Source organism: Galeopterus variegatus, unplaced genomic scaffold, assembly GCF_000696425.1.
Source record: "Galeopterus variegatus unplaced genomic scaffold, G_variegatus-3.0.2 Scaffold7183, whole genome shotgun sequence".
In the NCBI taxonomy this organism is placed as follows: Eukaryota; Metazoa; Chordata; class Mammalia; order Dermoptera; family Cynocephalidae; genus Galeopterus; species Galeopterus variegatus.
In genome coordinates this window covers 15,301-27,657 of record NW_007733294.1, presented here as the reverse complement: position 1 = coordinate 27,657, position 12,357 = coordinate 15,301, and the positions used below count along the sequence as shown (strand labels likewise).

General features: G+C 42.2%; 1 protein-coding gene across 1 annotated transcript in view; it reads right to left on the bottom strand.

Moving 5' to 3' along the window:
- The window catches only part of EMR1 (egf-like module containing, mucin-like, hormone receptor-like 1), a gene marked incomplete at its 5' end in the record, with an annotated part of 34,121 nt that overhangs the window by 10,181 nt on the left and 11,583 nt on the right, over nt 1-12,357 (bottom strand). The window contains 4 exons of the mRNA XM_008591687.1: nt 1,870-1,961; nt 7,309-7,375; nt 9,023-9,258; nt 10,048-10,242. Coding sequence (XP_008589909.1) covers nt 1,870-1,961; nt 7,309-7,375; nt 9,023-9,258; nt 10,048-10,242 — 590 coding nt within the window. The remainder of the gene's footprint in view (nt 1-1,869; nt 1,962-7,308; nt 7,376-9,022; nt 9,259-10,047; nt 10,243-12,357) is intronic.

Here is a 12,357-nt window from a genome sequence, read left to right as displayed (position 1 = left end):
GGGAGGAAGCGGGTAGAGGGAGGGCGAGGAAGGTTTTGGTAATGGTCCACAAAAATCAACCGTATGGTATATTGATAAAATAAAGTAAAATTAAATAAATAAATAACTAGATAGATAAATAGATAGATAGATAGTAAATAAATAAATAAATAAATAAATAAACAAACAAACAAATTAGTTGTGAGAATGACCACAAGAGGGCAGGTCTCATGTTGGGATCTGAAACCCGCTTTTGACTGTCTAAAAAAAAAAAAGATCATTCACTATGATCAAGCTGGATTCACACAAGGATGCAAAGAGGAACGTAATGTAAATCAACATACCCGAATCAATAAACTTGATACATCACATTAACAGAATCAAGGATAAAAACCATATGATCATTTCAATACATGCAAAAGATGCATTTGATAAAATTCAACATCCCATCATAATAAAAACTCTCAACAAATTAGGTATGGAAGGAATATACCTCAACACAATAAAGGCCATATATATATATAAAGTAGGTGGATGTAAAGGCATAGGATTTTCTGGAAGGAGGCTTAATTTGAGTGATCATGGTTGTGTCTGGTGGGGCACATCTGTAGCCCCGGGGTGAAAGAGGAGAGAAAGGAACACTAAGGGTATGGAAATTCTTTTCAGGATGATGAAAATGTCCTGGAACTAGATAGTGGTACAATGCCCAGTGTTGTTAATGTACTAAAAGCCACTAGATTGTACACTTTAAATGGTTAAAATGGTGAATTTCATTTTACATGAAATTTACTGCTTAAATTTTTGCCATATATAAATTTTATTTATATTAAAATTTTGTTTTAACTTTTGTATTAACTTTAAAAATATTTAAGATGGATGAGGTATTGGATACTGACAAGAAAACAAGCAAAGAATATGATCAGGTTACTGACAATAAAACCTAGACAATGTCTGGTTGTAGTAGGTTTTTTAAATAAATAGCAATTGAATGAAGATATTAATAAACACAAATAATTTATAAGAATATGAAAAAGTAATCTCTAATATAAAGTAATATGTGTAACTAAAATAATGATACAGTGTGTTTTACCTATTAAATCAGCAAAACAAAACAAAACAAAAAACAACAGAAAACCCCAGTCTTGGCAGTGCTGCAGATAAACCACCACTCTCAGAACTGGCAAAAAATTTTCTGGAAACCAATTTCAATATATACTAAAAGCATATAACAATCCAACATACCCTTTGATTCAGGCATTTTCACACTTAGTGTTGTAATTAAGTAACCATGATGTGGAAGGTTATTTAAGACAGTATCATTTATAAGAGCAAATAAAAGAAAAGAAAAACCAAACCACACACACACCAACAGTTATCCATGAATAATGCATGATTTAAATAAGTTGTACATTGAAATGCTATGCAAATATATATATAGAACAATTTCTAATTAAGTGAGAAAATACTCGTAATACTATAAGAGAAAAATTTATGAAAATATATTAGTAAGATCTGTTTCTTGAAAATATGCTCATGTAAGGATGAACAGAGGAAAATTAGAAATGTATTAATAGTAGCAATATATGAAACAGCTTTTAGTAACTGTGCTAAATGCTTCATAAGCCACATGAAGTGAGCAGAATTAATATGTCAATTCTACAGATGAGAAAATTTAGTTTCAGTGAGGTTGTGTAACTTGCCTAAGGTCCACACAGCTAGTCAGGGGTGGAGCTGGAGTCTGAGTCTCCAATCTAGGCTCTGTGCGATTCTAAACAGGCCTTGTCACCTGTCCTGGGCACAGGACCCAGCATACAGAAGGTGTTCCATGAACTTTTGTAGGAAAAAAGGAAGGAAAACTAAAAGAGAAGAGGAAAGGAGAGAGGGCTGCACCTGGTGTTTTTGAGCTTCGAGACTTCGGCATTGACGCTGCAAAGCCTCTGCCTCAGGATCCACAACGTCCAACTTAGGAGGATCGAGTTGATCTACAAAGTCAAGCAGAAGGTACTGAGAGACTGGACACACAAATGGACAATGGCCAGATCATCTATAAAAACAGAACTCTGACCCACAATCTGCAACAACCACTCCAAGAAGCTGAACAATAACCCTGCAGCAATCAGCCCGAGATGACCAGGTCTTGATTAATAACTGACAGCTTCCCTAATTTCTGTCCCCATAACAAACTTAGGACCAACATAAGATAGCCAACATGCACCCTTAACCAATCACATAGGATACCCTGCTTCTAGTTAGCTGCCTACATCTTTCCCAAGCCAACAGCCTCCCGTCAGGGCGTACCTGAAGCCTTCCCTTTTATTCCACTGTAAATCTTTCCCACTCCTCTGCCTGCTCTTGAGTTTACACCCAACACAAGTGATGGCTGCTGACTCCCTTATTGCTATACTCCAGCAATCTCTGAATAAATACCCCTTGCTTGTTCTCATGGGGGTGGTTCATTTCCAAAGGATGCATCTGGTAAGTTAGGACACAGACTGTGACCTTGAGTGAAGTGTTTATACTCTTCTAAGGCCCTCCCTCAAAAGCATCTCACCCTGGAGTACACATACTCCAAATGCACGTTTCTCCACCTTGCCATATTGACACGTAGGGTTGGGTCATTTTGGGGGGGAGGGGCTTGGTTCTATCCAGTGCATAGTAGCATGTTGAGTGCCATCCCCGGCCTCTACCCACACTGCATGCTAATAGCAACAGCCCTCCTAGTTGTGACGACCAAAAATGTCTCCATATTTTGCCAAGTGTCCCCTGAAGGGCTAAACTGTCCCCATTGAGAATCATTGCCCTAGGGGAACTGTTATTTCCAAATGAGTGAAACTTCTAGGAAGCCCAATGTCCTTGAAGATTTGGGAATGGGCAGGATAAACATTCCATTATTATGGTCATCATCATTATTATCATAATCCCCATGATTGTTCCATCTAGTATTTATTGAGCGCTGGCCAGTGTTGGGAGTTTTACTACCTCACATGCATGGTTTGTTCACCACTGTCTCACCCGTGAGGGAGGTCTGGAGGGGAGAGCGCTGCATTTTGAGGGAGCAGGAAGTTCACTGGTACAGCCAGAGGACTGAACATGCAGAAAAGGAGCAGAAAGGGACCCAAGCGAAACTGGGCAGGGACAGTTAGTAAAGAATCTTAGGCGTCAGGCTCAAGGGGTAGGCATCCCCTTGAGGGAAATGCAGAAACCGCAATGGGTTTCAAGCAGAGCAATATCAGGGTCAATTTTGGGTTTTAGGAACATCACTCTGAAAAACCTTCTCACTGCAAAACCCTGAACATGCTAGACAAAATTTGACATCCTTTTAAAAGTAAAACTAAGTTTGCAAGAAAATAAAAGAAACCCCCAGAGGACATAAACGAAGAGTAATTATGAAACCAGAACACTGTAGCTGCTCCAGCTGAAACCAGGAATTGAAAGCCATGAGGATTTAATGTTCATTCATGGGGACAAGGGGCGAGCCCTTGATTCCACATAAGGTGGAGAGACCACCAAATAAAGTTAGAACCACACCCCCACTGAAACGGGTGAACTAGGAAAAGGGATTTTGGGAAACAGAGAAAACAAGGTAACTTTTCTTTGTAGGCTCTGAATCTTAGTGAAGAAAGAGAAAAGAAAATAAGAGTGGGGAGGGATGGAAGACAGGAGGGGAGCAGGAGGGAAGGGGAGAGGAGAGAAAGGAACCACAGCTCTGACCACCATGGGCTGGGAATTCAAATTTTCATGGCCTTCATAGTCTAGGAAGCTCTGAGATGAGAAATGCATTTAAAGTTGTTTCAGGTTGGTAAGGCCTTGTGTGAACGTTGGTTATACAAATTGAGTTATTCTTATACCCAAACTAATTAGAGTCGAGGGACCTTGGGCAGATGGGGTGGCCAGAAGCATTCAGGATGCATAGCACCAGCTCCAAGAAGAATTTCTACAAGCCCAGCTGCTGAAACAGCTTGCTGTTACCCTAAGACCAGCTTGACCTAGAAGCTGCTAAAACACCCTGCCATGATTCCAAGTTTAGTTTCACTTACCACCGTCACTCACTAATCAGAGCCAGCCAACCCCCCAAACTTCACCTGTGCCAGTTAGCTTTCTTTCAAAACAATACACAGTGTCTCTCTTTCTAATAAAACTCCCAACCCCCCCCCTTTTTTTTTTGTTCTTTGGACATACGGGAGACCTCCCTGGTCTGTGTATATGCCCTGAATTGCGATTCTATTTTCCCAAATAAAACGTTCTTTTTAGAGATTGGTCTGTATATTTTTATTTGACTTTGACACCTGTTATGGATTGAATTGTGTTTCTGAGAAAAGAAAAAGATACCCTGAAGCTCTAATTCCCAGGACCTCAGTATGTGACCTTATTAGGAGGTAGGGTCTTCACAGAAGTAATCAAGTTAAGAGGTCTTTAGAGTGGGTCCTAATCCAATATGACTGGTGTCCTTATAAAAAGGGGAAATTTAGACAAAGAGACAGACATGCACAGGGGGGAGATGTCTATGTACAAGCCAAGGAATGACAGTGGCTGCCAGAAACTGGAGAAAAGCTGGAGCAGATCCCTCTCCAGTGCTGTCAGAGGATGCGTGGCCCTGCCGGTACCTCGATTTCAGACCTCAAGGCTCCAGAACTGCAAGGCAATAAATTTCTGTTGCTCAAAGCCACCCAGTATTGGTACTTTGTTATGGCAACCCTAGGAAACTAATGCCTGCCCTCTGCTCCCAAACCTGATAGACATCAAAGCAAAACCTCTCTGGAAGAACACAACCTCAAGCATTCCCGAGATGTAGATCAACATAATATGAGCTCACAAACAACTACAGATAGATCTATCTCACAATCTAGCAATCCCACTTCTGAGTATATATCCAAAGGAATGCAAATCATCATGCCGTAGGGATACCCACACTCCAAGTTTCGTCGCAGCTCTGTTTACAATAGTCAAGAGTTGGAACCAACCTAAATGTTCACTGATGGACAACTGGATAAGGAAAATGTGGTGTGTATATATACAAAGGAATACTGATCAGCCATAAAAAAGAATAAAATTCTGCCATTTGCAGCAACATGGATGAGCCTGGAGAAAAATTTTTTAGGTGAAATTAGCCAGGCATGAAGGGAAAAATACTGCATGTTCTCATTCATAAGGGGGAGCTAAGAGAGAAACAAGAAAGGAAAGAAAGACCACAGTGGTGTAATTGGACTTGTTTTGGACTTGCAGAGGGAGAGAACAGAACTAAGGTTGCTGGGGAGGTGAGGGAAATAGGGGGAGGGGATCGGGGAGAGGTTAGGTGGGGGACACAGGGAATAATTGCAATTTGAGGTGGTGGGCATGCTGATAGTATTGATCTGATCATCACATCTAGGGCACAGGTGCTGACAGTCAGCTCGGTGCCCCATGAATATGTATAATCAATAAAAAGTTTTTTAAAAGATTGTGTACATAATCGTATCTTTAATTCAGTGACTGTCATTTGGTACATGTTCAATAAATGTTAGATATTAAAAAAATAAATTACTAAATCATATTAAGTTAAGACTTCATTGGGTTCTTCCAGACAAGTTAAGCTTAGTTCTATGCCACAATAAAATTAACAGCAAAATACAATAAAAAATATATACACACACACACATACATACATAAGATGAGCTCACAATTAAAAGTTGCAAATGACACAAGGAAACATGCCACCATGAATGAGAGTCAGAAGAAATGACATCTGGCAGGACTGTAGAGTCTGGATTAGAAGCAAGGAGGCAGAGATGCTGTTTAATATCCCCAGGCTTCCCTGCAGAGATGCTGTTTAATACCCCCAGGTGCCTCTGTCCACCATTTCTCTCTCTTGTCTCTCTCCTTCCTCTACCATTCCTCCATTGCCCTAAATTTCTTTTTACCTTTTCTCCCATTCAACATCTGTGCCTAGGAAAGATTGATAGACCCATTCCTACTGAAGCACTAAGACGGATAAGCCTGTGGTTCCTTCCAGGGGCGTCTGCAGTTTGGCATGAAAAAAAAATCACAAGTCAAAGAAATGACACTCTAATTTGCATTTCCCTGATGACTAGTGATGTTGGGCATTTTTTCATGTATCTGTTGGCCATTTGTATGTCTTCCTTTGAAAAATGTCTATTCAGCTCCTTTGCCCGTTTTTTAATTGGGTTAATTGGTTTTTTTACTGTTTAATTGCTTGAGCTCTGTGTATATTCTGGATATTAATCCCTTGTCAGATGCATAGTTAGCAAAATTTTTCTCCCACTCTGTAGGTTGTCTTTTCACTCTGTTGATTGTTTCCTTTGCTGTGCAGAAGCTTTTTAGTTTGACATAGGAGAGAACATTCCTAGGGCTACAAAGTGAACTGGGAGGGAAAGGGAGGGAAGTTGGGGGATAATTGGGCGGGGGACACAGGGTACAAAAGCAATTTCTACTAATGGGTATACTGCCAGTAGGAATCTGGCCCTCACATCATGGGCATGAGAGGTGACAACTAGCTTTGTCTTTCATGAATATTCATAATAAATAAAATAAAATAAAATAAAATGGTACCTTTAAAAAAATTGCACTCTAACTTGGAAATCTCATGAATCAAAGATCACAAGAGGAAACATCTTAGGGGAACAAGGGACTTCCTCATCCGTGTGCTTCACTGGCACCTTCTGATCCTTCAAGTCTCCCTGCTCCTCCTCCAGAACACACTTTGCCAAGCCATTTTCTTACCATTATGATTGCACACACTGGCCCCAAGAAACTCCAGATGAACCCCATCTCTGTATTCAGCCAGCAGCTGTGGAGAGAAAGAGGAGTCAGTGCTTGTCTCAGAGTCTTGACCTTACATTTACTCCTGACCCAACAAATTCGTTAATGGAGACTATCGGCAGGTGAGACTAGGATGAAAATCCTCATAATGGGGTGGACTGTATTTCATTTTCCTTTGGACCACAGTGCACCCTCTTTCAGACCTTCCTCCTGGGCAAATTTCCTAAAATGTTCACTGAGTGCCTTAGGTCAAGATCATTCTTAATTCATAACCTTTGTAATCCGTTCTCCCTTAAGTCCTAACTCACAACTGGTACTCACCTTGTCATTCAAATCTCAGCCTCAACCGGGGAAAGTCGAACCCAGCTGCAATTAGAAAAGCTGACACAACCGCCNGATACCTTTAAAAAAGTTTGCACTCTAACTTGGAAATCTCATGAATCAAAGATCACAAGAGGAAACATCTGAGGGGAACAAGGGACCTCCTCATCCGTGTGCTTCACTGGCACCTTCTGATCCTTTGAGTCTCCCTGCTCCTCCTCCAGAACACACTTTGCCAAGCCATTTTCTTACCATTATGATTGCACACACTGGCCCCAAGAAACTCCAGATGAACCCCATCTCTGTATTCAGCCAGCAGCTGTGGAGAGAAAGAGGAGTCAGTGCTTGTCTCAGAGTCTTGACCTTACATTTACTCCTGACCCAACAAATTCATTAATGGAGGAGACTATCGGCAGGTGAGACTAGGATGAAAATCCTCATAATGGGGTGGACTGTATTTCATTTTCCTTTGGACCACAGTGCACCCTCTTTCAGACCTTCCTCCTGGGCAAATTTCCTAAAATGTTCACTGAGTGCCTTAGGTCAAGATCATTCTTAATTCATAACCTTTGTAATCCATTTTCCCTTAAGTCCTAACTCACAACTGGTACTCACCTTGTCATTCAAATCTCAGCCTCAACCGGGGAAAGTCGAACCCAGCTGCAATTAGAAAAGCTGACACAACCGCCCCGGGGCCCCGCCGGGGTCCTGAGGCTTGGAGCCTGGGGAAGCTGAACCCAGCTGCAACCAGGTTAAGAGCACACCCAAAACAGCATTTCCACGCGGGTAGCCCACCATAGCCACCGCAATTGTCACGGCTGCCACCAAAGTGGCTAGTCTCTATAGCACAGTCACAGCCACTGCACAGGTGGCATGCCAGGCTCTCAACTGCATTGACACAGGGAGAGGCACCAGTGGAAGCCCCCCAAAAGAAGAGATCCTCTCTCTGCACAAAGCACACTCCAGAGGAATAGAAGGAGCATCTAATTTACAATAATAGGGGAGGACTCGATCACACCTGTCTCAGTACTGGACAGATCATCTAGGCAACAAACCAACAGAGGAAGAGTTAATCTATCAAATGGAGAGAACAAATCTATAGTTATTAAGGGAGTGAGGGGATATAGAGGGGAAGGGGATTATAATAAAACTTCAAGACTAAGGCAAAAAAAAAATCAGTTCAAATGTCACCTCTTCTGAGAAGCCACCCCTGACTACCCTTAGCTAAAGTATCCTATCTCCAGCCCTTATCACTCTCTAGCAGAGCTCACTGCATTTCTTTTAATAGCAGCTATCAGTATCAGAAATTATCTTGTTCAGTAGTTTGTGTACTTGCAAATTGTCTTCTGCTAGACTGTGATCGGCGTGGACCTTTAGGTGTTTTGTTCATTTCTGTATACCCAGCACCCAGCAAAAAGGTTGGCAAGCACCAGGCACTTTACAATTGTTTGTTAAAAGAAAGGGAGGGAAGAAGGGAGAGAGAAAATGAGGGAGGGAGGGGCGGAGGGAGGGAGGGAGGAAGGAAGGAAGGAAGGAAGGAAGGAAGGAAGGAAGGAAGGAAGGAAGGAAGGAAGGAATTGCCTCTTTCTATCATGTCTCTAGTGTGTATTAGCTGCTTTAACACAACAACCCTTCTGCCTTGTGCAATAACAGCACCCCAATATTCCTTTAGTAGAAGTATACTAAATACTTTTACTAAAGAATTACACACACACACACACACACACACACACACACACACACAAGAAGGAAAGCAATTAGGTTAGGCCAACCAGATATTCTCCCCTTGGAATATGATTCTCAAGTAGTAGTGACCCCTGGATTTGTACAATGCACACCTGTGCTGTTGTACACAATGTCCCTGAAACAAACAGCTACTGCTAATGTTGCAGCTCTTCTTGTTTGCGGAATTATCATCACGAACCCCAGTAGCAGGGTCTTCAGGGAGAGGGAGGCTGTCACTCACCGATCATGCATCCCGTAGCCCTGTGGCTGCATGCTGGCAGAGATCGCCACCACCAGCCCCGGGAGCCCATAGCCATAGAAACAGAGGTACGGCATCTTGATGTTGCGAGAGCTGAAGTAATTCACCACCATCAGGTTCCTGGCCATCAGGAAGAGCATCACAGCTTCTACCAGCATCCAGAAGAAACAGGCGAGGAAAAGGTAGTGCAGAACGCCCGCGATGACGGCGCAGCCCGTCTGGAGAGGGGAATCGTGCACATAAGGAGGAGGGGAAGATGGGAAGAGGAAAGGGGAGGGATTACCTTGATTGGAGTTCCCCACGTCTGGCCCATTCGTCCATTTCACCAGTATTCATAGAGACATACTGTGGCTCCATCCCTTGGTAGAAAGACCCCATCGTCCTGGTTTGCCCAATACTGAGGTTTCCCAGGACATGTGGCTTTCAGTGCTGAAACTGCAAGAGTTTTGGGAAAACTGACAGTTGATCTCCCTTCTTTAGGGACTGTTTGAAAATACGGGAGGAGGTGCTGGCTGTAAGTAAAGTTTTATTGGCACACAGCCACACCCATGTATGTGTGATCTGTGGTTGCTGTCATGCCACAACAGCAGAGTCGAGTAGTTATGACAGAAACCATATGGTTTGCAAAGCTGAAAATATTTACTACCCGACTCTTTACAGAAAAAGTTTGCCCATCCTTGGTCAAATGATGGGGGGAGGGGACACTGCCAGCATTTAGTTTTCAAGGGTTCAGGGAAGGTAAGCATCCCACAGTGACAGAGATAGTTCTTCATGAAGAATAATCATCTCATTCAAAATGTCAATAGTAGGGGCTGGCCAGTTAGCTCAGTTGGTTAGACCATGGTGCTGATAACACCAAAGTCCAGGGTTCTATCCCTGGACTGGCCAGCTACAAAAAAAAAAGTCAATAGAGCTCCCTTTGGGAAACCCTGAGAGCTTATATTGGGTCTGGAATGGTTATAGGAGGTGAACTGGTCAAAGATCTTGCCCTCATGTGGAATGCAGACCTGGTTGCCCGTCTTGTCTATACCGATGAGGAAGAGAATCTTGGCCAAGAAGAGACACACACAGAGGTGCAGGTGGATGTAGGTGTTGTTGTTGCGAATGGAATGACACAGCAGGAAGGTGGCGATGGCCAAGACGAGACACACCAGGGAGATGATCATGCCCACGTGGCTAACGATGAACAATGAGAGCTCCATCTGTCAGGAAGGAGATTTGCTGTTGGTCTCAGAATGGAATTGAAATCCCCCCAGGCAGGAAAAAGAATTATCCAGACTTCTAGTTTGAGCAGAAAAGGCTCAGAGCCTCTTCCCCCTCTGACATACAGAGGAAACTAGATATTGCCCACTGTTATCTTTTGCAATCCACTGGCATCTTTCAGCATCCACTTCCACCCCTGTATGTGCTCCACAGCATGTATTTCAGGGGCTGGACATCTACAAATGACATGCACCAGAATCCCTTGGGGCTAAGATCCTGGATGTAATTTAGATTCTCTGAAGACTTGCATTTGTGAAAGTTTTGGAAGGCAGAAGGGAGGCAAATACCAGCTTTCTGCAAAAAGGAGTGAACTGTGGCTGGACCCCAACTGTCCGATCCCCAATTTCATGGGGGTGGGGGTGGGGGAATGCGATGGCAGCAATTTCTGACCTCTGGATTCCAACTGCAGGGGGGTGACCTTGAAGACAAAATCCAAGTAGCAGCTCCCTGACTTCAACTCCTCCATCGCTTTCCAGAGATTTTGTGATTACCCAATTCCCAGTGTTAAATCCCTTTCTGCTTGAAATACCTGGAGTGGTTTCTGCTTCCTGCACTAAATCCCAACTGATATGCAGACATTCAGGGATGCTGCAACTTCTGGGAGTGAAACATGACAAGCTAAGTCCTTCTCCTATGTTATTCATTCATAATTAATTTTAAAATCAATTTTAAACTTACTTGAGTGCTCTCTGTAAAGATATGTCAGGCACCATCTCATGAGCCTCTATGACACTGGCACAAAATGGCTAAGAAAACTGACTACAGCTCTGCTGGTTTCCAGCTGTATGAGTTTGAACTAGACATTTAGCTGTTAAATGCCTGTGTCCTCATCTGTTAAAAAGAGGATATTAATAGCTGAGCTGCCTTATAGGGTTGTTTTAGGGTTAAATAAAAATACTTAAAATATCTACAACTGTGCCAGCACTCTACACTATATAAGTGTTAGTTATCATTTTTTTTTCCCTGTTCTCATTTTTGAGATGAGTGAGCTGGCCTCAGCTCAGAGAGGTTGAGTGACTTGCCCAAGGAAACACAGCTAGGAAGTGATAGATATGGGACTTGAAACCAGGTCGGTCTTTTTTCTTTTTTTAAACTATCAATTATCTTTATTTAAATTTTCATTTTGAGAACACAAGCATAAACCAGGATGCAATATTTAGGTTGTATATATTAAAGAAATTTTGAGAATGAGGTCTGTTATAGATAACATTGAGAGATATAAAACTCACATTTACAAATTTTCACTATATTATTTGTAACACAAATTCTTATCTGAGTTAAATTTTTGTCCCCATACATTTTTTAAAAGAAAAGAACCACAAACCTTCAGAGGAAAGTGAAATAAATATGGTCTTTCCAATGAATTATATACTTCATGAAAGCAGGGAATACATCTCTTTTGTTCATTAAATAAATGATTTTAAATTAAAGCAAAATTACATTTAGCAAATTAAGTAGCAATTAGTTCCTAAAAGCCTACTCAGAGCATAGTAGCATGCTAAATATCTGGGAGTACAAAGAAATATAATACTAATCTCTGCACTCACCAGGTCAGTCTTCCTCCAGATCCAGTTCTGTTGTTCTAAGCCACATGGTCCACTAAATAGTATTTAGGGCCTCCGTGGCAGGGAATTTAACCTCAGGTCTGGCATGATAGGCAAGGGTACTCTCCACAACACTAGTGAGGTCTTTCCCCTCTACCAAATCTACCCTTCACCAAAGCTCACTTCATATTTCATGTCCTCCCTGATATGGCACCATCTCTCACTGAAACACCTCTGAATTCCTGTAGCACAATCTCTTGCTCCGTTTGTATGGTTTAGTGGAAAAAGAATTTGGAGCCAGGCTTCCCCGGGTTCAAATCCCACCTCTATCAACCACTAGCTTCCGTTTGTATGGTTTAGTGGAAAGAGAATTTGGAGCCAGGCTTCCCCGGGTTCAAATCCCACCTCTATCAACCACTAGCTTCATGACTAGTCAGGCTCCAGAGCCTCAGTCTCCCATCCTGTGAAATGCTTCTAAAAACTCTTAACTTAAAATAAAGGGTCCAGCAC